This window comes from Canis lupus, chromosome 10 (genome assembly GCF_003254725.2).
Source record: "Canis lupus dingo isolate Sandy chromosome 10, ASM325472v2, whole genome shotgun sequence".
NCBI classification, from domain to species: domain Eukaryota; kingdom Metazoa; phylum Chordata; class Mammalia; order Carnivora; family Canidae; genus Canis; species Canis lupus.
Genome location: NC_064252.1, coordinates 28,359,449 through 28,386,677, shown reverse-complemented (window position 1 = coordinate 28,386,677; position 27,229 = coordinate 28,359,449). Strand labels below are relative to the sequence as shown.

General features: G+C 55.1%; 1 protein-coding gene across 2 annotated transcripts in view; it reads left to right on the top strand.

Moving 5' to 3' along the window:
- Positions 1-26,028, top strand: part of NCF4 (neutrophil cytosolic factor 4) — a 74,579-nt gene extending 48,551 nt beyond the window's left edge. Inside the window, exons 1-10 of one of the 2 annotated variants that reach the window (XM_025460967.3) lie at positions 7,998-8,187; positions 13,662-13,746; positions 14,176-14,329; positions 16,437-16,507; positions 19,395-19,522; positions 20,646-20,703; positions 21,585-21,683; positions 24,062-24,192; positions 24,417-24,482; positions 25,647-26,028. In XM_025460967.3, the coding sequence (XP_025316752.1) occupies positions 8,156-8,187; positions 13,662-13,746; positions 14,176-14,329; positions 16,437-16,507; positions 19,395-19,522; positions 20,646-20,703; positions 21,585-21,683; positions 24,062-24,192; positions 24,417-24,482; positions 25,647-25,842 (1,020 nt within the window). In that variant the 5' untranslated portion in view covers positions 7,998-8,155 and the 3' untranslated portion in view covers positions 25,843-26,028. Of the gene's footprint in view, positions 1-7,997; positions 8,188-13,661; positions 13,747-14,175; positions 14,330-16,436; positions 16,508-19,394; positions 19,523-20,645; positions 20,704-21,584; positions 21,684-24,061; positions 24,193-24,416; positions 24,483-25,646 lie in introns of those variants that run through there. The other variant, XM_035696455.2, reaches the window with a different exon arrangement.
- The last annotated feature ends 1,201 nt before the right edge of the window (positions 26,029-27,229 follow it).

Here is a 27,229-nt window from a genome sequence, read left to right as displayed (position 1 = left end):
CAGGAATCTGGGACTCAGAACTTCAGACCTCTGAGGAAGGGGTGGGGTGAGGCTCATCCAGGGGATGTGGAAAAATCTAGAATTGATTGTTACTGGAAACAACTATGGCTTCCAGGGCAGTGCTGTTGGGTACAGTGAGGAAACTCACTGTACTTCTCCATCTTCTGGTCTCCTGGTAGTAGCTACTGTTGGCAGAAACGGATAGGAATCGGTCTGCAAAGCAGAAATATGGTTTGGAGACCCAACACCAGCTCCAGAAAGCTGAGCATAGAAGGGTAGGTCTGGAGCTGAGAGGAGACAGTTTAATAAGCAGCCCAGGGATCCCTGGATGGCGCAGCGGTTTGGCGCCTGCCTTTGGCCCAGGGCGCGATCCTGGGGACCCGGGATCGAATCCCACGTCGGGCTCCCGGTGCATGGAACCTGCTTCTCCCTCTGCCTGTGTCTCTGCCTCTCTCTCTCTCTCTCTCTCTCTCTCTCTCTCTGTGACTATCATAAATAAATTTTTAAAAAAAAGCAGCCCAGAAGCTATTACTACATTTAGACCCCCCCCCCCTTGTTTAAAGACCTGGAACCACTGGCTCTGAGCCAGTGTGGACCTGGAACCTGGGCACATCTGCTTCCTCATACACCGGCTGGTAGGAACATAAAATGGTACAACCACTTTGGAAAACAGTTTTCTTATAAAGTTAAATACTATATGGCCCAGCACCCTGCTCTTAGATCTTTACCCACAGGAAATGAAACACACGTCCACAGGAGCCTGTATGCTTGAATGTCCGTAGTAGCTTTGTTTTAACAACCCTAAATTGGAAGCAGCCCTGATGCACATCAGTTTGTGAAAGGATAAGCAATTGTGGTATGTCCATACACCAGAATACTACTTGGTCATAAAAAGAATAAATTCTGGTGTACTTGTCAACATCAATGAATTTTAACCGCCTTATACTATGTGAAAAAAGCCAGACACAAAAGACCCCATTCTCTGTGATTCCACTTATACTAAATTTCAGAAATGACCAACTAGAATCATAGAAAGTAGTTGGTAGTTGCCAGAGTCTAGGGCAGGGAAGGCAGATTGGTTGCAAGGGGCACGAGGGATCTTTTTAGGATAATGGAAATGACCTATACTGTGATGTGGTTGGTTACATAATTGGTCAGGAAGTCTTGACCTATACACTTAAGTTGGTGACTTTAAGTTGGTGAGTTTTGTCATATGTAATGACACTTGATAAAGCTGATTTTTAAAGTGAAATCAGAAAGCTGTTAGCAGGGGGCACTTAGTCTTCTTACTTCCAATGCCACCTTCTGTGAGCTACTGTCCAAGCAGCAAAGGGATCTCTAAAAAATGTTAATCAGATTACATCGCTCTTTATTTAAACACTGTAATGGATTCTCTTTCCTCTTTGAATGAATTCCAGAGGATTACTGTGGTCCACAAGAGTCCGAGTCCCTGCTTACTGACCCCAACACTTGCAGGGACAGGAGCCATAATGCAAATGGAGGCCCAGGTACTAGGTACTTACATGTAAAGCTGTGGCTCAAGCCAACAAACAGCTACTAAAACAAGTTCTATCCTACCTTGACAGGCAGACCTTTGTGAAAAGCTGGAAGGTCAGGTTCAAATTTAGAAATCTCGAAGTCCTTGGAGTCCTGTGCTAGAAGGTGATGGCGTGGAGAGGCAGAAGCTAAGCCACTCCCTCCCTGCCCTTTGCCTCTCCACCCTGGCTCCAGCTGAACCTGAGGACACCTGCCAGGCATCTGGAGACATTTGTGTTTGCCACCCTCTGGGAGGTGAAAATGGCATTGGGTGTGGGATCAGGGGAATGGATGCTTACGCATCTCCCAGCTTCTCCCGGAATTGTACTTTGTTCTGTATGCATGTGTATGCCGGTGTGTGTGCGTGCACGAGCATGCGTATGCATGTCTGTGTGTGCACATGTGCATATGCGTGCCTACATGGTCGTGTGTGTATTTGAATAGCAGCATGAGCTCCTTGAGGGCAGCAGCTGTGCCAGGTTCCTGTCCGTATCCTTTATCCCTGTGCAGAGTGGTTGCTAAATGAATATATGTGGAATGAATAAATGAAAGAACGGGGGCCAATCTAGCACAGTTACTGTGCTTTGGAGTCATCCGGGTTTGAGGTCAAAAATCTTACCTTGCTGCTCGCTCACTTACTCACTCACTTTGGTTCAGGCTTCTAATCCTGTACAGACTCAGTTTCCTCATCTCCAGGCGAGGGATAAAAATATGACCTATTTTATAGGAGTAGGTGTGAGGATTAAGTAGCAATAACCGGGGCCGACCTGTACCCAGCCGGACTTTGGGCCAGGCCCTGTTCCAAGGCTTTGCAAGTGCCAACTCAGAGGCTCTTGCAAATTTATGGTGGAGGGATGGTGAAACCATAAGCTCAGTGCATCTCGGTGCCTACTGCTGATCAGTGGAGAGGAGGTTCAGGGTCCTTAGGCTCTGGGGGCATCTCCTCACGAGGGACCCTCGGTCCCTTCTGGGGAGGGCGGTGGAATCCAGCAGGGCGGGCTCACAGTGGGGCCCTCCGGCCGCCGGTCCTTCTCCTGCGGCTCCTGACATCCCTCCTCTAGGTGGCGCTGCGGAGCGGGAGCCGGGCTGTTGAGTCGCGGCGCCCCCTGCTGGTCCGCTTCCGTCAACATTTTGATTAAGTGCAGAGCCCTTGGCAGCAAGTCGGGTGCGGGGCGCCTGGGTTAGAATCACGTGGGGGAAGAATCAGAATTCAAAGCGATGAGTTTTAGGACGCCGAGGAGCAAGGTGTGCTTGGGGACATAGACCAGGAGGGCTCCAACCCATACCAAGAAAATTAATCTCGGTAATAACATTAACGTTTGCAGTTTACTGACCCCCCTCTGGGCGCGGGGGGCCTCGACTGAGCACTTGGCATTCATCGTCTTATTGAAGACACCCCAGAAAGGAGGGACCAAGGGACAGATACTTGAGCCGGGCACATGCTGGGGCTCTGGCATGTTCTAGGTGATCCATACATTTTGAATCAATGAGTCATGCGGTAGTCCGAGGACGCAGATATTAACCATCTCCGCTTAGAACAGTGAACAAGAACCATGAACTTCGGGTCAGCGGGGCACCGAGCTCGGCACCCAGCTGGGCTGCAAGCGGGGCGCCAAAGGGGAGGCAGAGGCGGCTGCCTTCAGGGAGCTTGCTGTCCCTTTGGCTTCATCGCATCCTCTGTCCTCCAAATACCGCTCCCCGGGGCCTGCCAGGGGAGGCTATTTGTGGCTCAGGGAGGAGGTCCAGTGAAGCTCCCCTCATAAATTACAAGGAGAGACACATGTAGGTCAAGATTGGGGAATTCAGTGCGGGAGGGATCCCCAGGAATCCTGCTCAGCCTGATGTGGGATTTTCCCCTCTTCCCTGGGAGAGCCACTGACTCAGGCAGCAGGGGTCTGCGGGACTCCCAGAAGGAGCTCCAGGGGCCCCCCCGTGGTCCTGCCTCCTTCCCAGCCCCCAGGTCCCTCTGCCCCATTGCCCGGCCTGAGCTCTCCGGCCTGCCCCTCCGCAGCCGTGTTCCTCGTCTCTACACTGAGGTCCGTGCTTTAGCCTGTGTAGGCGCCCCCACCCGAGTCAGGCAGGGTTGAAGAGTGCTGTGCATGCTGTGAGCTTCCGTGCCAGCCCTGAATCCCGTCCAGTCCTTCGGGACTCCCTCAGGTGCGGCCTGAGCCTACGGGATCCTTCCCTGGGGGTGTGGCTGTGCATGGACATTGGCCATCTCTCTCTCTCTGTCTGTCTCTCTCTCTCTCTCTCTCTTGTAATGCTGCGATGCCCCTTCTCGGAGCAGCCCCTGCCGTCCGTCCATCATGACTTCTCAAACCTGCTTTCTTTTGGCATTGCATCCTCCCTGTCACTGTCGGACGGTCACTTAACTGCCCTTTGTTGCTTCCAACAGTGCCTAGCAATGTTCCTCCTGATTCGAATCCCCAAGTTGTCAGGTTTGGGTGTGCTCTCAAAGGAACCTGGGGAAGGCAAGGCCAGAGGTGCTTTCTTCTAGGAATAAACTATCTGAGCTCCGTGAGCTACCGATCCCACGATCCCAAGGCTCAAGGTTCAATGACTCCTGTGTGTTTACTCACAGGCTGTGTGGCCAGTGGAGGTGATCGGAAGTCAGTTCTTGATACGAGCCAGGTCACTTCAGGCATTTCTTTGTACCTCCCCAGAAAGGCTGATGGATACTGGCTTAAAGGAATGTGTGAAGAGTTTGGCTCCTCTTCCTGGCTAGCCTCTGCCTCGTTCTCCACCCCTGCAGCAGAGGCAGGACGTGCCTACTGCTGACAGAGTGTCTGGCCTCAAATTACACTGGATCAGAGCTCGGGCATAAAATTAGCAGCAGTGTTCTGTGTATGAGGAGCCAGAGAAATACCCATATTCAGCAGAACTATGGGCAGAGAGGGAAGAGCTGGCCCCACAGGCCCTGGGGCCCTTCCCTGGACAATCTTCCGGGGCCCTGCACCCCCCTTCCCCCATTGCGGAGGTGGCTGCCCTGTGGCTGAGTCAGGCCCATGGGAGGGGAGGCTTCTCCAAGGGGGGAGGGAGTGGGGGATGGGAAGGCAAAACCTTGAGAAATCTGGGAAGGTGAACTTGACGGCTTGTCTTCCCTGAAACGCACATACACACACTGAAAACTATGAACAAGAATAAGACATTCCCATGGGCCTAGGCACTCTTCACACATTTTGTTTTTCGTGAATTCCCAATACCGGCCCCTTCTGTAAGCCTGTTTTACAGATGGGTAGAGAAAAGATTGAAAAGGGCATATTAGGGGCGCCTGGGTGGCTCAGCTGGGTAAGCATCTGCCTTCAGCTCAGGTCTTGAACCCGGGGAGTCCTGGGACTAAGCCCCACACATCGGGCTTCCTGCTCAGTGGGGGAGTCTGCGTCTCCCTCTCTTTCTGCCCCTCCCCCCGCCCATGCTTTCTCTTGCACGCGCATGCACGCATGCGTGTTCTCTCTCTCTTTCAAATGAATAAATAAAATCTTTTCTAAAAAGGGCATAGTGATTGCCCAAGTTCGTATGTCATAATGCATTCATGTTCATGCTCATTAGGTGTCCCCCTAGATCCCAGGTGTAAACCTGGCCTCTCACATACTCCCAGTCTCACTACGGTGTGCTACGCCGTGTGCTCTTGTGTGGATGCGGCCTAAACACACTCACACTTCCCTACCCAGAGCTGTATGTGTTCATACACACGTTTATGTGCAACTATATATGTTTCCAACCACACGCATATGATGATACACACGATTGCATGCCAGTGCTGTGCACGCTGTCTGGCTAAAATTGTCACTTCCTGTCTTTCCTGACCAACTCTACAGCAGCACTGCCCTCAGCCACAGCTGGGTGTTCGCAGCTCTGGGTGCTCACAGACACCTGCTACGTCTGCCGCTTCACCCTGTCCTGTTACTCGGCATTTTACTTGCTTGATCCTGTAGACCGGGAGCCCTGAGATGCCAGTGACAGGGTTGGAGTCATTGTTCATCGTATTATTTCTAGTTCTCCAGTTGTGAATTCTCCAGTATGTGGAGTCTGTACTGTCTTTCATACTGTAGGTGTTCTTTACAGAATTTGTCATTTTGATTTGTGAGTTCACAGGGCAGTTTTGTTGTTGCTCCTACAGGCTCATGGATGCCAAACTGTCTCGATGTAATGCCTCAGTTTAGGATTGGCACACCGTGTGGGTAGCTTGGATCTGGGCCTCACACTAGTGCATGCTGCAGGCTTGAGGCTCTGATCTGGTGCATGTACCCCTCGTTCTACCCACGGCCTGGGAGAGTATCTCCATTCCTGCAGTGACCCCAGGCTGGTAGCTGAGAAATGCTGTTCTTCTAATCAGTTCTGACACCTGGCTTCACCCTGGGAATTCAAATCTGATTTCTGGGCAAGACGTGCAGCCCAGACCTAGTCCCAGATTAGCATTAAAGTCTCAGCCCCAGTAGCCCATACCCACCCTTAGTTTTCCTGTGGAGTGTGAGGCACTAGTCCCTCCCTCTGGTCTAGGTTCTCCTTCTCTTAGAACCTGAACATTATATTTTCTTGCTTGTGAGCTAGGCTCTATATGTTTAAGACACTAAAAAAAAAAAAAAAAAAAAAAAGTCTTAGCCAGGCTTTTTTCATATGTCTGGTGAACGATGGGAAAGTTCAGCTTGCGTTCACTCTGCCATCTTCTCCCTGTCTTCCAAATGCCTTGCTCAGTAGAGTCATTTTTCTTCTTTCTCATGCTCCCCTCTGTCTTGTTCCAACTGTCTCTGCTTCCCAAGGAGCCATAAAGGATCTTGGTTTCAGAAGACCCCTTGGCTGGATGAAGAGAGGGAGATCCTCACAGAGTCAGGAGTGTGGAGCTGGGTCCAGAGCATATTCCCTCCTGCGGACTCTGGCTCTACCCTGAGCTCTGTTTGAGGCAGAAGTTCCCTTGGGGTGGCTGAGTGTAGCAGGGGTGAGGTTCAAAGGAAGGATTTGAGGCTGCCAAATGCCCCCACCCCTCATTCTTACAGCCAGATAGTCCTCGGGATCCTGAGAATGGCTCCTGTCCCCAGTCCCTTCATCTGGGAGGAAACATAGGGATTGTTGTAGGAAATCCTGGCTACAGTCTCCATGCAGCTGGCTCTGTCCCCCCAGACCCCTGTCCCAGTCCTAAGGGCACTGCTATGGCATGGGTTTGGGACAGATGGAGTCAGAAAGACATGGCTGCCTTCCCATCTATACCCTCTCTCTGCTGTCCTCCTGCTTTGCATCTGCAATGCATGAGTGAGTTTTGAGCGTGAATGAGAGTGTGAGAGTATCTATGTGATAGGTTGGGGGTTACTGAGTATGGCTGTGGACTTCTCAGAGAGCTCCTTTCAGAATCCAGTCAGCATATCTGTTAGAGGAGCCACAGGATTGCCAACCAGAAGCACCCCCTGAATACCAGTTGAGCACTTGTGATGTGTCAGGCACGGTGCTAGCCAGGAATACAGTCGTTAAATATAAAAGAACACAGCAAACATGAAATTGCAAGAGTTTCCAATGCTCTGAAGTGAAAGCCCAGGGATGTGGAGGAGGACATGATAGAGAGGGACTTTATTTAGGTGAGGGGCCAGGGAAATCCTCGCTAATGGGGTGACTTCCAAGCCAAGTTCTAAAGGAGGCAGAGAAGAACGTTCCAGCGGGGGAAGAGCATGCATAAAGGCCAGAGGGACAGGCACCTTGGAACACTCCAGATGCTCCAGTGTGGGAGCGTGGGAAGGGGAGGGGACCGGGCAAGCTGGTGAGGCCCTCAGAGCTTTGGAGGCAGGACCAGGGGTTTGGACTTTTTCCTTAAGGGCCAGGCGAAGCAGTTGAAGAGTTTAAGCAGGAAAATATGTGCTCAGGTTTGCCACGTAAAGCTCACTGTGGTTGGCAGATTTAGGGAGGACTGGCTGGCTGCGCCAGGCCTGGGATCTAGGGATGAGGAAAGCATAGGCGAGAGCTCCCGGGGAAGGGTAAGACAGAAGCATAAACTGACACTCACACCCTACACGACGGAGGTAACCGAGTGCTGACTCTGTTGGGGAAACCAGGGAGGCTTCCTGGGGGAGGTGGCATTTGCCCCGGGGCCTGTGGGATGGCAGGCAAGGTGGAAGCCAGCACTCCAGGCCTAGGGAACAGTTTGGGCAAAGCCTTGGCAGTGAGGGTGAGAGGGTGGGGCCTGATGGGCTAGAGGATCAGAAGTGACTCTCCAAGTTCTGGAGGCCCCTTGGTGGCTGAGCCAGCTCCTGGGGACGCTGTCTCTGCTGGAATGGAGCTCTCTGCTGCCCAGTGGTGTCCTGGCACCAAGAAATCCCATCAAGGAAGTCCTCAAAGCCCCTGGGTCAGTGGATTCCTGCAAACCCAGAGTCCAAGGGTGGGCACTTCCCCAACTGCAGTGCAGCTGGGAGGTGGGGAAGAGGAAGTGTGGGCCTTGGGCTAGACCTAGAGAGCCCAGAGGAGGAGCCTCTTCTAATTGAGCCAGGCAGGGGTGGGGCCTCCCCAGGGGCGGCTCCTGGGGACTCCTGGGACCACAGCAGATGCGCAGGGTGGCCAGAGGTGAGCGAGAGTCAACTCGGCTTGGGCCTGGCTGGGTGAGACTCTTGCCACCCACTCCCCGGGAGCACTGGCGGCCATGGCCCTGGCCCAGCAGCTGCGGGCTGAGAGGTGAGTGCAGGGGCAGTGCCCTCCTTGGGCCTCTTCCCTGTTCCCGGCAGGCCGGCAGGCCGTGGGGGACAGAGGCCCACCCTCCTACAGACCCTTACTGAGGTCAAAAGCCAAGAGGCTGGAGCTGAGTCAGAACCCGAATGCTCAGAAACGCAGATTCTTAGAAGTGTTTGAAGGAAGCTTCCAGTTGTGGCTCACTTCCCTCAGGCACAGATGAAGACACTGAGGCTCAGAGAGGGGAAGTGACTTTCCCAGGGCCTCACAGGAGAGGGTGTAGAGTCTGGACAGGTGTCCCGGGTCCCAGGCTGGGCTCGCTGCCTCACACTGTGGTCAGCGATGGCTTTCTATCTTCTGTTCAAACAGAATCACAGAACCTGGCTTCTTCCTCTTTATCCAGGGCCTGGTTCACATGTCAAAAGCCTTCCCTTACAAGCCCCTGCATTGCTCTCTGACCGCTCGCCCTGTTTCCTTTTTCTGCAGAGTCCTTATACCACTTGCATAATATTCTGTACTCGCTCCTTTGTTTTCTGTATCACTGGTTCCCCCATTAGCAGGCCCCATGGTGGTGCGTGATCACCGCTGTATCCCCAGCATGTAGAACACCACCAGTCCAGGCCCAAGGCTCTAGAAGTGCTGACAAATGAGTGAATCAGTGAATGGATGGATCCTTGAGCTGGAGAATGTCTTCAGATCCCTCTAGTCCAACCCTGTGCGGATGAGGCCAAGGAGGGCCAAGGAGGATAAAGCGTCTCCTCTGGGGCCCATGCAGCACAGCCTCACCAGGGCCTCCCCTCGTCTCCCAGCGAGGCTGCACCCTGAGCTGTGGGGGACCTGAGGACACCGGGCTTGGCTCTGCCCTGCCCTGGAACAGCAGGTGACCTCAGCAAAAGGGCGTGCTCATTGTGTGGAGGTGACTCCGAGCATCGCCGGAGATGGGCCAGGCTGGCTTAGGTCAAAGTGGGCAGCCGAGGGTCCTCGGTGGAGTCTGGGGCTGCAGGTGGAATTTCCAAAGGTCGAAGGTCAGAGGAAAGCTTGTCAGCGTGTGTGCGTCAAGGGAGAAGCCACAGGAGAGATGCTCAGAGGGTGGATGGAGAAGGGCCTTGGTGAGCCGAGGGCAGGGCCAGGGCTTGGGCTGTCCCACCAGCTTCCAGCCCCTCTTCCCCTCGGGTTCTCCATGAGCCTCGGCCCAACACCGGTACACATGGGAAGTGGCCGCTGTGTGAAGCTCGTGGCACTTCCTGTTTCTCAGAGACATGTGTCAGAATGCGTGAACCCGCCAGAGCCCGTCCCCCGCCCTCAGACGGTGCGCTCCTTCCCTCGCACTCCTTGCTTCTTTGCAGCCACCCTTGCCCCTCAGAGGAGGAAGAAGAGGCGCCCTCCTGCCTCCCTTCATGGGGCCGTAGAGCCAGGTCCTGGGGTCACTGGCTTCCCTGCCCCTCAGGTGCCCTGGATGTGCTCTGCTTGAGGCCGGAGCAGAGGATGGAAAGGGAGGGCGAGGGCACAGCAGGCCTTTCTAAGACCCGAGATGTCCAAAGTTGGAAAGGACTGCTTTGGGGTAGTGAGTTTGGTTCCAACAAACATGTATTGAACGCCTGGTGTGTGCAGGAGTTACAAAAACTGACCTAGCTGCGCCCTGAGGATCTTTCCAGGCCTCAGCTTCTCCCATCCAGGCTCCAAAGCAGACTTTGCATGAATAACACGCATCTGAGTCCGAGTCCGTATGAGCCCAGGGCATCCCGGCCCCAGAAGGCCCGGAGCGGGCTTCAGCTCTGAGGGGGCCCTGGCTGACATCGCCAGGGGAGTGGCTCCTCTAAGGGGGCTTCCTGTGGGTTTGCTGCACCCCTGCCTCGGCCCTGGTGCAGCAGCTTTCTGGCTCAGCCCCCGTCTGGCAGCCAGGCCATTCCCACGCTCGCTCACTGCCAGAGGACTTGCTGCGACACAGGGAGTGGCCCTGCACTGAGCACCTGCTATGTATCTGCTGCTGTTCTGGGCACCAGGGGTGCCCCCTGGTGCCCCCTGCTCTCATGCGGCCTCTCGGGCCGGGCTTGTTACCAATGAGAGAGAACTCCAGGGATGTAAACACTCCTACGGTCCCCTGTCTCTTTACAGAGGGAAGGGGGAGCCAGGGCACAGATGGGGGTGGGGGTCTAACCCAGGTCCCCACTGGCAATGGCAAAGCAGGGATTTGGGATTTCATCTTCCACTCATGCCCTCCTACCCCCTCCCCTACACATAAGCCTGCCCCTGCCATCCCAGGGTAACCCTCCCTTGCCCCCCGACCCGAGGCAAGATGCAAGGCCTTCGTGACGGGCCCTGCCTGTGTCTCTCGTAACTTTCTGCCTCTCTCTGTGTGCCAGCTGCGCTCAGACTGCCCTGGCCCCGAGGTTCCTTGAACTTGCCCCCTCTTGCAGGGCTAGAGCCTTTGCACTCAGTTTCCCGTGCCCCTGTCGTCCTCTAGCCAGTTCTTCTCTGCTCCTCCCGCTCATGCGGCCCCACTTCCTCCGGGAAGCCCTCCCTGACCACCCGCCTTCTGAGCGAGCCGTGCCCTCCGACATACACAGCACCCTGCTTTTCTCTCTGGTGGACGGAAGCCCCATCTTTGAAGTGCCTGCTTGCCAAGCTCTCTCTTGCCCTCTGTACTCCTCGTTCTCAGGGTGGGGGGATATAGAAACGGCCGGGCTCTGGGATAGCTTTTCCTCCACAGCCTCCCTGACCTTTGAAATGATGTGAAGCTCCTTCGCTCAGCCCAGCCGTGAGACCCAGGAGGGCAGAGCCGCCACCTACTGTGCTTAGAACAGTGTGTGAGCTACCCTAGGTGCTAACAAGGGTTGCTGCTGCTATTATTATTATTATTATTATTATTATTATTATTACTATTACTCCAGATTCCCTGGGGCTGCGGGAGGTGTTGGGATTTATTTACGTGCATTCAGTGAGTTGTTGGGGCAACAGACTAAGAGCTGTGTGGCCGTGTTTGGCAGTAAAATTCTGCTTAGGCTCGAATCCCAGCTTCTCGATGTACTTGGGCAGGTTCTGTAACCGCTCTGTGCCTCGGTTTCCCTGTCTGTAAAAAAGGTGCCAGAAGAGCATCTGCTGCCCAGCGCACACTCAGGAAACCGTGAAGGGGGGTTCTTACCCAATTTGGCCAATTCCCTGCCCGGGGCTGTTACTATGCCTGGTTCCTTCCTGGCTGCTCCCCGCTCATCCTATTGCAGATGAAATACCCACGAGGTGCAGAGCCTCCGGGGAGAGAGGGGAGGAGGAAGCTTCTCCCAAGGGTGTTGCCACGGGGGCATGTGGGGAAAGCGAGTGGGGAGGCTGCCAGCGGCCACCAAGCTGCTCGGGAAGCTATGGGGATTTCCTCTGCTGGCCACTGCCACCCTGAGTCACTCCTGCCAGTGGCAGCCGCCAGCGGCCTGAGGTTAGCCCGAGGTCACACGCAGCCCAGGCCTGGGGGACTGCGTGTGTGGCTCCAGGCAGCACCCCCCCGCCCCCCAGCTGCCTGGGGCTCCGCACCCCTGGCTGCTCTTTCTCTGTCTCCTTGGCTGTGTTTTCTCGTCGTCCTCCACCTGTCCCTCTCAGCCCCCTCTGCTCGCAAATTGCTCTTTGGGTCAGGGGGCGGGGGGCCGAGGTCTTTACCACAAGTCACAGGCACATGGTTACCTCTAGCGGGGATCCACCCCCAGCCCCTCACCCCGCTGCCCCGGACTGAGCTCTAGAGCCACACGAAATCTGGCCAGACCTCGACCCCAGCTCCCAAGGGCCTTACATTAGGGTGCTCTGTCCATCAGCTCTACTTCCTGCCCACCCATCCTGGTCAGAATGTGGGTGACATGTAGGTGTCACTCTTGACACTACCCTTCCTTTCACCTCCATATCCAAACAGTCCCCAAACCCTGCTGGCCGTCATTCAGGGATGACTCACAAACCAGTAGCATGCCTCTTGGAAATGTATAAGGCTGCAAGGCACAGAGGAACCCACAGAGTTTAAACAAGTGGGCTCATTTTTTTTTTCCATATAACAAGAAGTCCAGACGTAGGCCAGCGAACCCAGGACCAGAATCCCAGAGATTCCTTTGGTCTTCCTCATGTCTTTTGCCTCATGGGTGCAATATGGCTGCTGTGGGTCCGGATGGCACACCTGCTTTCAAGGTAGGCAGAAGGGGGAAGGAGAGGAAACCCTGCTGGCCTGTCTGTCCCTCTGGATCAGGAAAATAAACGCTCCTGGAGAGGGCCCTGCACCAGAATTCCTCTTAGGTCTCATCGGCCTGGACTGGGCACATGGCTGGTCCTATAGCTGCAGGGGAGGCTGGGAAATAGAACCGAGATGATTAGGTTTGGTTCAGACCCATCACGGCCTATCACCTTGAGGCCAGGCACATTGCCACCTGGAGAACATGGAGCTTGATTAGCAGGAAGAAGCAGGGGACACCACAGTGAAACAGTGTCCACCAAGGGTTGTGTCCCCACGTCTGTTGTCTCCTGTCCCTGCTGCCTGGCTCGCCGCCCCCCACCCCCCCATCTTTCGGCTATACCCCTCTGGGGCCTCGCAATGCTTCTCTGCCCCTTTGGTCTCTGTGTTCCCTTCCACACAGCTGCCTGGGCTGGCCTCCTAAAGCTGCGATCCTATTGTTGTTTTGTTCTTCTTCTTTTTTTTTTTTTTAAACATTTTATTTACTTATTTGAGAGACAAAGAGAGAGTAGGAGCAGGCAGGGGCAGAGGTAGAGGGAGAAGCAGGCTCCATGCAGAGCAGGGAGCCCGATGTGGGACTGGATCCCAGGACCCCGGGATCATGACCTGAGCCATGAGCAGATGCTTAACCGACTGAGCTCCCCCAGGCACCCCGGGATCGCACTATTTTTACTCTCTTCTGAAGCCTAGGCTCCCGGCTGCCCACGGGAGTTACTTAGCTCAGCACTGGAGACCCTCCTCAGCCTGCCCCCAGCCTTTCAGTCTCTGATCCCCACTAACTCCAGTCACACTAGACCCGAGCCCACTCCTCACACCCTGAAACCCCAGCACATGCTGTTCCCACTGCCTGGAAGGCCTCCCTCCCGCCCCCTCGGGCCTGCTTGGTGGATTCCCCTTCGACCTTGTAGACTCGGTTCAAACGCCGCCTCCTCTGCAAGGACGTCCCCGGCCTGGGCACAATGAACCATTCTCTCTGTGGGGCACCTGCTAACTTTGTGACCCAGGGCCCTGGCCAGGGTGTGACACAGAGGACGTTCCCTGACGCGCTGCTCCCGGATGACAACGCAGCCACCAAGCCATTTTCTGGACTGTAACACGGCTGCTGCCATACGGCCCCATCTCCAGGGCCTTCACTCTCAGGGTCTGGCCCGTGTCCTGGCCTGGCACCTAAGGGGTGTTGACCAAGGAATGCCGGCCGCACCCTTGGTGCACGCCTGCACCCTTTTGCCCAGCGCGCCCGTCAGGTGGTAACCGGGCTTTCTTTCCCTCCCGCCTCCCTCAGCGACTTTGAACAGCTTCCCGACAACATCGCCATCTCGGCCAACATCGCCGACATCGAGGAGAAGAGGGGCTTCACCAGCTATTTTGTAAGACACACCCCTGACCTTGGCTTCTGACCTCTGAACCTCCAGCTCTCTTACCCCCTTACCGTCCATCCCAGTGGTTCTCAAATGGGGCGATTTCAGCCTCCAGGGGTTATTTGGGAGTAAACATCTTGGGACACATTTGATGATTCCAGCTTAGTGGGAGTGCAGCAGGCTTGGGGGGCGGGGGTGCAGCTGGCCGGGGGGGCAGGGGTGCAGCTGGCCTTGGGGGACAGGGCTGAAGCTGGCCTCGGTGGACCGAGCCCAGGGGAGCTGCTGGGCACGGCCCAGGTCAGCCCCCACCCCAGGGCAGTGCCTGGCCCCCAGGGGAGAACCGAGGCGGAGAACGGCTGCTCTAATCCTAGGACCTTTGACCCCCCGCACCCTCATCGGTCCCTGGCCTCCCTATACCCTGGCCTGTGTCCTCCTTAGGTTTTCGTCATCGAGGTGAAGACCAAAGGGGGATCCAAGTACCTCATCTACCGCCGCTACCGCCAGTTCCACGCCTTGCAGAGCAAGCTGGAGGAGCGGTTTGGGCCGGAGAACAAGAGCAACCCCTTCACCTGCAGCCTGCCCACGCTCCCAGGTGGGGAGTCCACGGCCCGGGGAGCTGGGCGCCCTGCCCCTCGACAGAGCTGCGTGCCCCCACACCCCAGGCCTCTCCCTTTGGCTCTCCTGCCCTGGTGGTCACTCCATGTCTGCCTCCATGCCAACCAGTTAGTCTGTGGCCCCTTCTGGCTGTCACAGGCTGCCTCCTCTAGCCTTGCAGCCCTTGACCTCCTGGTCACGGGGGACCAGTGATGGTGACGGCCACTCGTTTTGGCCGTCCATCCCTCGTTCACCACGCCGACTGGTCTCCAGCACCCCCTCCGGCCCTGTCTAGAGCCGACCCAGCTTGGGCAGTTCCCCATGCCCCTCCCTTCCCTGGTCTGCTGTGACACCGTGGGCACTGGACAGTCCCCTCACCCCTTGCCTCCTGGCCTCTCTCCCAGCTCAGCCCAAACATGCACCTCGGGTCGGCCCAGGTCTGTAGCTCCTCGCCACCTGCACTCATGAGCCCTGCAGGAGCGTGGGGTGCCGGGTACACGGGGTAGTCTCGGGGTGCCCCCACACCCTGCAGGCCGCATACAGGTACCCTTGCCACACACAGCAGAGACACCTCCTGTCCTTTCCTTCTGTAAGCTCCACACCCTACCTCTGGCTTGCTCTCTCTCTGTTCCCACTGAGGCCTGCAAGCAGCCCCACGGAGGCGCTGAAGCTGTCCCCCAGGAGCTCCTGGCTTCTCTTGTCCTCCTCCCGAGCCACTTGCGCTTGCACCTGCCCCTTCCCTGTTTGCAGGCTGCAGGGGACAGGGGACCTTCCTGCTCTTAGTCTCCCATTGGGCCTTTGCCTCCCTCCCCCTGGCTTTCTCCTGATGGCCTCTCCTCCGCCTCCTTGTACACTTGCCTTCTCCTTATTTATTGACTCTGCCAGGCTCTCCCACCGCCTCAGTCCTCCTGTCTTTGAACAAGCATGTGCCACAAGGAGGTGTTCCTGCTGCAGCCCCCTTGGGCCCCAAAGGCCCTCAAAATCTCACTCACTGTTCCCCTTCCCCCTCCATCCCCTGCTCACCCGCCAGCTTGGTTTCAGCTCCCACTGCCCCCCACTGCGCTCCCCCTGGGGAGGTGACCCCTGACCTGTTGTTAACTTGGACTTCTGTGGGCACAGCCCGGCCTCACCTTCACTGTCCTGCTTCTTCCTCTGGGAAGCTCTCTGGGACCTCCTCCGGGTTCTCTTCCTCCCTCTCGGCCCTCTCTGTGCTCCTTGGAAGGTTCTTGGGCCTCCTCAACAGTGCCATCCTCCGCTTTCTCCTCCCTCCCAATACCCTCCCCACTACCAGATAATCTGACCTCTGATCTTAACGGCTCTCTTGTGGCTGTTGGTCCCAAATGCCTCCCTCCCCTAGACCTCAGACACTGCCCTCCTACCCCTGCCGGGCACCAGCCCCTGCCCATCTCACAGACAACAGGAGCCAGGCATTTGTCTTCTGGTGGGGGTGCTTTGGATGGACGGTTCTACCAAGGCCCCCACCTAAGGCTCCTGGGGACGACATTTGTCGTGGGTCAGCCATCATCTGTTTCCTTTTGTCCCCCCACCCCCACCCCCGAACACACTGCCTTGCTTTTGAGCAATGATGCATCCATCTACTCAACAAATATTGATGGATTGGGGCATTTTTCTAGGGCCTTGGTTCCTAACCTCGGGGGGCATATTAGAAGTACCTTGAGGTTGAAAGAATTCTGATGCCCGAGTCCCACCCCCAGAGATTCTGATTTAATTATTCTGGGTCCTATACAATGAGATTTTTAAATGCTGCCCAGGTGACTTACATGTGCAGCTGGGGATGAGGACCCCCATCCTAGGTGTGGGATATAGCTGTGAGCAAGGCAAAGCTCCTTTTCTCTTGGAGCCAAGAATCCTGAGTGTGTGTGTGTGTGTGTGTAGAGATATGGGCAATAAATAAATATGACAAGAAAAATATCCCCTGGTGACAGGACAATTGAGAGAATGCAAGTTGAAAGGTGGGGTGGCCGGAGTGGCCCCTCAGCCCTGCGGAGCCAGCAGGGAAGATTCCTGGCCCAGGTGGGTGGCTTGGAGCCCAGAGACCATGGTCTTGGGCCAGGCTCCCAGGGCAGCTCTTTGCATTTCTGCAGCCAAAGTCTATGTGGGTGTGAAACAGGAGATCGCGGAGATGCGGATACCTGCCCTCAATGCCTACATGAAGGTAACAGTGGGGCCGTGTCACCCTGGCGCCTGGGAGGACCCCTGGGAGGGCCCCTGGCAGGGTCTGGAGGGGGAAGCAGCCCATGTGCCATCCATGAGCCTGGCCTGGGGGCCCGTTCTCCTGCTCTGATGGCCCCCATCTTCAATCCTTAAAGAGATTGAGGAGGGAAACAGGATGTCGGGGCTGTTGGGGGTGGTGTGGAAGCAGTGGAGAAGGCTCAAGGAACCACACTCTGAATCGACAAGTCTGCTGTCTGTGCCGGGTGTTCTGATGCTGAGGTAAACAGGATCTGATATCTGCCCTGTGGGGACTCTGACAAGTGGGTCACGAAATCACAAAGCTGTGACCTATGTAACAGGGGCATGACGGGCCAGGGCCCCAGCTCTCTCACGCAGGGCCTTTATACCAACTGGAGAAAGGCCCTCCCTTGCCAATGCATGGGATGATTTGGTTGCATTCGTGGGCCTTGCCCGGGTGCCCTTGGGTATTTCCCGACCTGTAAACTGTCTGCATCCCCAGGAGATGGGAGCACAAAGAAAGAGGCACCCTGAAGGCAGAGACCAGGCTGGTCAGGAAAAGCCTTCTACCAATCAGGACCATACAAGAAAGGGCCAGTGGTCCTCATGAGGTGGTGAGCACCCTGTCACCAAAGGCATCCAAGCCATGGCTTGGTGGCAACCTTAAGAAACTGGAGAAGGAAGCTCTCCCCATAGCACAGAGGCACCCTAACAGCCAGTGAGGGCTCCCCCTCCTCTTCTACTCTCCTGGCTGAAGGACACAGAGCTAGGAGTCTTCAGTCTTTGCTCTGACATTGACTATTTGGGTGACTTGAGGCAAGTTGCTCATGCTCTCTCGGCCTTGGTTTCCTAACCTATGAAATGGGGCAGTGTGCTCTGCTCTCTGGTCTCATGGGAGGGGAGTGATGTTGGGAGCTTCCAGAACGTGAGAGATGCTAACCCCTGGCGGAATGAGCAGCAGGAGGGGAGTGGTCGGTTCAGGAATCCTGCTCTGAGCCCACAGGAGGGACAGTGGGAAGCCCCTAGGCTGTGGAGGGGTTGGGGGGGGTGCACTGTGATGGCTGCTCCAGGGCGGCTGGAGGCTCCTGTCCCCTCCTGCAGGGCCAGGGGAGGGGGGAGCTCCACAGAGAGGGATGAGGCTGTAGAGCTTGAGCACTTCGTCCCACCCGGGGCTCAGCCACCAGCAGCCTGGAGGATCCCACCTCTGCCTCTCTGTCTGATTCGGTTCCTCAAAGCCCAGGACTCAATCACTGCAGGCCTCTGTGCTCTGGCTAACCCCAGCCCATGCTTGAAACATTCGGGGACGGGGAACTCACCACCACTCTTCCCTGTCCGCACCCTGTTGCATGGCGATTAGAAAGACCCGATTCCCTGTAGCTTCCACTCACTGGTCTCACCACTGTCCTCAGGAGAATATGGGTCATGTGATGAAGACGCCTGCAGCTGCCTGGAATGGTGTGGGGTGCTTGGACCGGCAGCCAGGAGCCTCTTGCTATACGTTTGTCGGATAAACAAATAGGCTTATTTATTTCCGTCAATACCTTGTGAGTTAGATACTGTTATCGTTCTTCACAAGGGGACGTGGAGGTACGGAGAGGTGGGGCCGCCCACTCCATGTCACAGAGCGGCTAGACAGGAGGGCGGAGACTTGAACTCGTGGCTCTGTGACTCCAGGGCCAGATTTCACCCCCACGCTACGTTGTAATGAAAGTGACAGCGACGGCGGATGATCCCAACTCCGCAGGGGCCCCGCTAGATGCCCGGAGTGTTCTAAATGCTGTGCACGTATCGCTCCTTTAAGCCTCACGCCATTCCGCAAGGCAGACACTATTGTCATCCCCCCCTTAATTACGCTTGCCCAAGGCCACCCACTGGCTCAGGGTCCGTCCCCTGAAGCCCATCTATGGGCCGCCTCCCCACCCTCCCCATATATCAGCCCTGTCCTTTCCAGGCTCTGTATTCCCAGTTCCTCCGAGTTGGACCTCTGGGCCCCTCCCCGTCCTGCCGCCTCCGTGGGATTCTCCAAGGGGAGGGGGGTCTGGGTGCCTCTGGAGCCATAGCACCCAAAGGCAACACGGCACCCCTGGGGACCTTTGTGCTGTGCAGCTGGGGGGGATGACCCTGCGGGGGCCCGGCTACTCTGCATCCTCACGGTCTGCGGATCTTTGCCCTGTGGTGGGAGTAACCAGCATCACACTGAGTGAGGGTCCCTACTCCACTGCTTCTTAGCTCTGCCAAGCAGGTCAGGTACTTTGCCCTTTTGAGCCTCAGTTTCCCCAACTGTGACATGAGATAAGGTATCAATCAGAAAGCATTTTTTAGGCTGTAATGCCACCAACTGTTGTTGATTTGAGTTATTTGAAGTATCCTTCCTCCTACTATTGTCTCATTGTTCACTGGGGGATGGGCCCTGGTGACAGATGGCTCTAGGTGGCCCAGCTCTGTTACCTGCTGGGCCAGGTGGCCTCGGGCAGGTCCCCTAACCTCTCTCACACCAACTTTGAGGTTATTGTGAGACGGAGTGAGGTCACATGGGGTGGTACTCAGTGCGGTGCCTGCATAGTCACCACCACGTCACTTTACCTGCCGTCACCATCAGTGTTACGTCTGGAGGCCTTTAGGTCTTTTCCAAACGAAGTGTTCTCAAGCCGGTTGGTCCCCTCCTGACCTCGCACCCGGGGGAAAGCTCATGAGATGTTGCCTCTCTTGTGTGAAGAGAAATACTGTCTTGCGTCTGTGATCAGGCAGAGAGCTTTATTACGAGAGAGAGAGGGAGGGACCAGCATGGGACATGGGAATGGAGCAGATGGGTCAGGATGTCCAGACCTTTCTGTTGACCACCCCGCTCCTGCCTCCTCTCCCAAATGCAGAGCCTCCTCAGCCTGCCCATCTGGGTGCTGATGGACGAGGACGTCCGGATCTTCTTCTACCAGTCACCCTATGACTCAGAGCAGGTGCCCCAGGCGCTGCGCCGGCTCCGGCCGCGCACCCGGAAGGTGTAAGTGACCAGCCCCTGTGCTTCCGTGGGCCACATGCCAGGTGTCCCTAACCAGGTGCTCTGTCCCAGATGTCCTCCGCCCCTGCAAAGACGCTTCTTTTCCTAGAGATCACTTCGATCCCTGAACACCCCAGGAGGTTCTGCTTGTTAGATGAGCTTGGAAAACCAAGCACAGGGCCTGGAGGGATAGAAGGTGGGTGCCTTCTGATGTGTGTGACGATGAGGATGGAGGACAGGGGCTGGGCCACTGATGGGGATATTTGGTGGCACAGCACCCACTGGGGGTACCTCAGGCCTTGGGGTGCCTGGAGAGAGCTGAGGGGGAGGAAAGGAGGAGCTGCTCTCTCCGCAGATGCTCCCAGAGTATCTCCTGGGATGCCCTGTGCCCAGCCTCAGTTGCAGTTCCATGGGGCTGGCTGTGACTCCTGGTGTGTCACACTGGCCTCCGAAGATGCTGCTGCTTCCTCTCAGATTCTAAAGAGCCCACTACTCCCACCCAGCTCCTTCCTAAGGGTCTTTCCAATCACAGAAAACCTAAACCACTGAAATAGGGCTAGGCTTCCCAAGGCCGGGCTACTGCTGCTAAGAGTTCCAGGGACAGTGCTCCTGAGCCCCGGCCTCCCTCCCAGATCCTCCCTCCTTCCTGAGGCTAGTACCTTAGTGTGTCCTCTCCATGCCTGGCCATGTCCCCGGGACATACAGGTAGGCAGGGTCTCAATTCCAGCTGAGCCAAGAGGCAGCCCTGTGCCTGGAGCCCTGATGCAGAGTGCTTCTCCAGCCCATTTTCTTGGTGGAAAGACTAGAGGTTGGGTGTGAGGAGTAGAAGGAAGAGCAGATGTGAAAGGGTTGATAAGCTAGGGTGCTAAGCAGATGTGTATATTCCTCCCCCCTCCTCGCTAAGTGGAGGAGGGATACGGTCCCTCCTGGTCCACAGAGGAGGATATAGTCCCTCTCCCAGGGGCAATGGGAACAGGGAGTAAGTATGATGGCCCAGACGAGCAATCATAGCTGCATTTTTAACATCCTCTCCTGCCCCTGAAGAGGGGCTTCTCTGGGCACAGAAGCAGGGAGCCTGGCTCTGAGGGGCCGGGAGGACTGATAGGCCTCCCTTCTCTCTCCACAGCAAGAACGAGTCCCCCCAAGATGCCATCTTTGACCGCATGGCAGCTCCACGAGCAGAGGTACCCCCGGCGAGCCAGGCCTCCCACCCCACCTCTGGGCTCCACCCTGCACCACTGTGCTCTCCTGCCAGGCGCCCTCTGTGTGCCTAAGATTGGGACTGGGTGCTGCGGGGAGGAGGGGCCTCAGCCTCAGTCCCAAGGGGTCCCAGCTGACAGGAGGCAATGTGGGGCTGTACAGGAGGCTGTACTCAGAGGCAGGGGGAACACAGCTATCCACCATCCGTTCAGCAAGCCTTCCTGGCCTCCTCCAGGCCAGCCCCACTGAGGGGACTGAAGCATCAGACATGACTCGAACCAGGTCCTGTCCTTAAGGAGCTCCCAGCTCCCTGGAGACACCCATGCAGAGACAGTGTGGTCAGCGCCCTGGGCTTATGGGAGCACTGGAGCCTGCGCCAAGGCTTGGGGTACTGAGGAAGGGGATCGGCCCAGGGAGTTTGCATCCTTGCCTCTCTGTGTTCATCCCACCAGGTCTGAAAGGAGCACCATTCTGGAGTCAGAGAGACCTGGGTTCTTTTCTTTTTTTTTTTTTTTAAGATTTATTTAATTTATGATAGACAGAGAGAGAGAGAGAGGCAGAGACACAGGCAGAGGGAGAAGCAGGCTCCATGCTGGGAGCCCGACGTGGGACTCGATCCCGGGACTCCAGGATCGCGCCCTGGGCCAAAGGCAGACGCTAAACTGCTGAGCCACCCAGGGATCCCCGAGACCTGGGTTCTAATCCAGGCTTCCCCACTAACAAATGGCGTGGCCTCAGACAAGTCGGTCATGTTTCCTGGGCCAGTGTCCTCAGCTGTTAACTGGGACGCTGAAGTATGCAAAGCACTTTAGTAGGAATTCAGTGGATGCTTCCTCCCTCCTGCCCTACTCCACTCTTCTCCCAGGCCTTGTTTGACTTCACTGGCAACAGCAAACTGGAGCTGAATTTCAAAGCTGGAGATGTGATCATCCTTCTCAGTCGGATCAATAAAGACTGGCTGGAGGTGAGGATGGGGGTAAGGTTAGAGGTGATGTTGGAGGTGATGTTGGAGGTAAGGATGAGGATGAGGTTGGGGTGAGGTCGGGGGTGAGGTTGAAGGTGATGTTGGAGGTGAAGATGCAGATGAGTATGCAGGTGAGGTTGGAGATGAGGTTGGGTGACGATGGGGTAAGGTTGGTGAGGATGGGAGTAAGGTTGGAGGTGAGGTTGGGAGTGAAGTTGGAGGTGAGGTTAGGGGTGATGATGGGGGTGAGGTTGGAGGTGAGGATGGGGATGAGGTTGGTGTGTGAATGGGGGTGAAGTTGGAGGTGAAGGTGCAGGTGAGGATGCAGGTGAGGTTGGAGGTAAGTTGGAGGTGAGGTTGTTTTGCGTCTGGTTGTGGCAGGAGACCAGAGGGGGGCAGGGGTGGGGACTGGCTCAGGGAAGAGATGCCATCTGCAGACGGTCCTGGGAATCAGAGCTGCTGGGTGGGGGCAGCCGAGGAGTACAGCCATGGGGAGGCAGTTGTGTGAATGGGGCAGAAGATTCTGGAGACCACACTTCCCTTTGGTTCTGACCCCAACAAACAGTTGCTTTAGGCAAGTCGGTTAATCTACTGAATTTAATATCTTGGTCTATCTCGGGGTTTCTTAGCCACGGCACTGTTGACATTTGGGGCCAGATGATTCTTTGGTGTGGGGCCATCCTGTGCATTGTAGGGGGGTTAGCCACAACCTCGGGCTCTGCTCACTAGATGCCAGTAGCACCCCTGCAGTTGATAATCAAACATCTGCAGACATTTGGCTGGCGGGGGAGGGGGGCGCAAAATCACCCGCAGCCAAGACGCACTGGTGTGTCACCTGGGATGATGTCCCTTAACTTGAAGGCAGTGAGACAAGATAGTGATGCCGACCTTGAGCTCTGGAGTCGGCCTGTCTGGTGTCATTTCCTACTTGTTTTCAACTAGCTTTGCGTCTCTGGGAACTTTGCTCAACCCTGTGGTTTCCTTTTCCGTAAACGGAGATAGCTGGCAGTTTCTTCATAGCCATCCTGGGAGGGCTGACCCAGGCGCAGCTATGCGGGGCTTGGCCCATAGAGGGCCTAGATGCATCCATCTGCTGGGAAGGTCAGATAAGAGGCCTGTCTTGATCCTTGCTTTGTCTCCATGCACACCTGGTTTGTGGCCCCTACAGGGACTCATACTAACTCAGTGAGTGGAGATGGGAGGTCCTGGCTCTGGTTCCAGCGGTTTGGATCGGGTCCTGCTGTTCCTACACAAAATTCCATTTTTGTTGAGGCTTCTGAGGCAAGAGGTGTCTGAAGGAGATGGGGGACAGCCCCAGGGGGACTCGAGGGGAGAGGAGGGTCCCTGGTGGCCAGGGGCTCGAAAGCCGCAGGACCATCTGTCTCACTGACTTGTCCTGGGACACTAAGGCTCTTTTTTTTTTTTTTTAGATTTTATTTATTTATTCATGACAAACACAGAGAAAGAGGCAGAGACACAGGCAGAGGGAGAACAGGCTCCCCGCATGGAGCCCGATGTGGGACTCGATCCCAGGACTCGGGATCACGATCTGAGCTGAAGGCAGACCCTCAACCACTGAGCCACCCAGAGGCCCCGGGACACTAAGGCTCTTACAGCTGTCGGGTATTGCTGGGAAATGCTCCAGAAATAGGAAATGCTTGCTACCTTCCTATTTTCTGAAAAGCTCTCTGTGTGAGAAGGTTGGCCAACTTCTGGCCTCAGCTTTAGGGGAAGATGAGGGGATTACTTTGGACCTCAGTTTACGGGTCTGCAAAATGGGATGTGGATAATATGTCTTCTCTAGGGTTGTGAGGATTAAGAGGACATGTGGGCAAAGCACAGGCAGTGGCTGGGCTTGGCCTGGGCTGGAAAGAGATTTCTGGCCATTGGGGCTAGAGCAGGTGCTCTGTGGTGTCCGTAGAATGAATGAATGAATGAATGAATGAATGAGTGAAGGGAGCCACCATGTCATCTCTGTCCCCCATCTGTGTTCCTCCTTAATGCCTCCGGCCATTGGCTCAGCATGAAGTTCACCTGCTTCCCTGCGTCACCCATTATAACACAGCTGCAAGCGGAAGGGCAAGGACTGCCATCCATTCTGAGTCCCAGAGCCTGTCCTGTGCCCGGGACTCATGAAGTCTGTGAATGAATGACTGAATTAGATGAAATGAGCTTTCCAGATAAAGAGATCTTGACGTATTCTAGAATGGAAATATAAGTCTTCTTGGGGTGAACAGGATGGCGACCTTGGTCACTTTTTCTCCTACCTCTGCATACGACCTTGTCTGCATCATCATAAGGGGGCCTGGGTGAGGGGAGTGGTTCAGCCCTGCTGCCTCTCCTCCCACCGAGAGGGCAGCTCCTTCTTTCTTCCTCAGGGCACTGTCCGGGGAGCCACGGGCATCTTCCCACAGTCGTTCGTGAAGATCCTCAAGGACTTCCCGGAGGAGGAAGACCCCACCAACTGGCTGCGCTGCTACTACTACGAAGACACCATCAGCACCACCAAGTTTGTGCCCCCACCCCCATCCCACCCCCTACATCCCACTCTGGGCTCTGAGACCCAAAGTAGGTCTCCCCTCACTCAACTAAAAGCCTGCAGTGGCTCACACTGCCCTATAGATAAGCCTTACCTCGGTGACAAGATGTCAAGATCCATTGTGATCCTGCCCTTATTGTTCCCGGGTCCCCTTCCAGCCTGATGCCCCCTCACCACTGCCCGTTGTCCCCTAGGGACATCGCGGTGGAGGAAGAGCTCAGCAGCACCCCTCTGTTCAAGGACCTGATGCAGCTCATGAGGTGAGAGGTGGGAGATGGCAGGGGGTGGAGGTGGTGGGCCAGCCCCCTGGGGGAGCAAACAGAGGAAGGAACACAGTGCATGGAGGTGCGAGGTGTTTTGCCTCTGCTTTACCCCCAGCCTGGCCCCGCGGGGCAGACACCAGCTCCCCATGACGGAGATGAGTGGGGGTCTGCAGAGCGACATACAGGGGCTTGGATGAGGTCACACAGCTTGCGAGTGTGGATTTGCAGCCAGAGCTAGAGTCTTCCTAGCTAAAAACCTTGGACTTGGGTCCTGTGCCATCAGAGAACCACCACCTCCCAAGATCCAGCTTATTCACACAGAATGGAATTGTTCTATTCCTGACTATGAAAGTAATTCCTTTTCATCATTAAAAAAATGTCAGAAATCACAGAAAGGTATAAAGAAGTGAAATGTATATGCATAATATTTCTCCTCTCATTACTAGATGCACATCTAGATTTCTTGAGTGCACACCTCCACCCCCACCCCATAATTATGACGACAGCTCGCTGCATGGTATCATGCCGGGGATGCACCATAGTCGATGTAGTCACCTCTTCTTGGCCATTTAGATTATCCTCCACTTTCTTACTACCAGGAATAATGCTGTGCTTCTCATATTTGGTGACTTGCCCAATTTTCCCTCAGGATGAGTTTCTAGAAGTGGAATTTTGAAATCAAGGTGTTTGCAAGTCTGTTAGGCTTCCCACCCCATTTGTCAAGTTACCTATAGAACGGTTGTATCAGTTTTTACTGTCACCAGTCACGTGCACCCCGCATCAGATGGTCCCAATCCTTATAGAGTTCTCCCCCAGCCTTCACACAGATAATAGCTCTCGGGGGCTCTATCCTCTGTGGCTTGTGCCTGGCCAAACCCACTCCTCTTCCCCACGATGGTTCTTAACTCTGCACATTTATACACAGAGCACTTCAGGCTGTGCCACTAATTTGTTGTGGAAGCCTCTTCTCCCCTGTCTCAGTTTCTCCATCTGTACAGTGGGAGGTTGGACCACACAGATGATAAGGTCTGTGTCAAGCTCTGATCTCTTCTGATTCTTAGCTCCTGGCTCTCAAAAGCCCTCAGCCCCCTTTCCCTGTATCCCTTAGGCTTAGGCCCGAGGCCCCTGGACCTTCTATTAACCCTGATCTTTCCCGCCCAGGCGGGAGTTCCAGAGGGAAGACATCGCCCTGAATTACCGGGATGCTCAGGGGGATCTGGTGCGGCTGCTGTCAGACGAGGACGTGGCGCTCATGGTGAAGCAGGCCCAAGGTCTCCCCTCCCAGAAGCACCTCTTCCCTTGGAAGCTGCACATCACCCAGAAGGATGACTACAGAGTCTACAACACTGTCCCCTGAGCCTATGGTGTCCCTGGAGCAGGGAGGGCCACTTGGTAAGAAGCCCTCAGAGGAGATTAGGACCAGGAAAGCCTGGGAACATGGAACAGACTTCCTGGTTCGAATCTATGGACCCACTTGGCTTGGCTTGCATTCTGTCTGTCTGTACACTCGGTCTCAGATTAAAATAAACCCTTTCATCTCAAAGGTCCAGACTCTGAAAGACCGTATCTTTTGAGGAAAGAAAGGAAACGGAGTAAAATTCCCATCAATGAGCGTCAATTAGGGGTCATTTATATATAGAAGGGGCCTGGCATAGGGCCTCATTCCAGCTTGCCCTGTCCACCAAAATAAAGGCATTGGCAGGGCCATGGTCCCAATGAAATCAGTTGAGGCATCCTCTTCCATAAGCAATAAAACCCACAACAACCCACTGGAAAACATCCACTCAATGAAAATTCAACAGGCCTTGAAAGCTCCATTGTGGCAAAGCCAATCGTTTGGCTTTTAACATGTTGCCCCACCAGACTGGTTGAGGAGCCCTACTGATGTGAAACAGCTAAGCCCTAGATAGGACACACTCTTCAAAGAATCACAGCCTTATAAGAAGTACTGGGACTTTTCAGTGATCCTGCCTTTCCCCTTTCTTCCCACGTCGCCCTGATTACAACTGGGGCCAGAACCTACAGCTTGGCCAGGGGAGCTTTGTTCTGAAATGCAGAGGCAGCACTGCTGTCAAAATGCCGAGGCTCAGGGAGGCCAGGATATAGGGAGGCTGGACCGGGGGCCTCTTGTGATGGGTCCAGGCCCTGGGGTGAGGGCTGAGGGGATCCTGACAGAGCGGCATCCCTGCCTCCAAGCAGAAGCAGGAGAAAGTCATCTCTGGACTGAATGTCCTCAGTTTGGGCTGATTTCAGATGAAGCAAAGGCTTATAGTCAAAGATCACTAACTCTCTGCGAGTGAGAATAGGCAGTGACAATAAGCCATAGCTTTAGAGCCCCCAGCTACAAGTTTTTGAGCTATGGGACTGGAATATTTAAAGAAATAAAGAAGAAGAACATAAAAATGAACAAGCTGAAGAGAATGACCAAGCAGATTTGCAAAAGAGAGCTAGAATGTACATACACACTTATTATGCATGTATCTGCATGCCAGTGTGAGCATGTGCCTGGTGACACAGAAAACCCAGTGGATGGGTTAGATGGTGTATTAGAGAGGAGAAAACTAGTGCATTGGAAAAGAGAAAAATCAAAGAAATTACTCAGAATATAACACAGAGAGACAAGTGGCTGGAGAATATGAAAATGAAGTTAAGAGATATAAACAATAGAATGTGGTTTTTAAAAAATCAAAATCTCAGAAAGAGAAAATATATAGAGAATGGAGAAGTGGAGAGATGGCAGATGT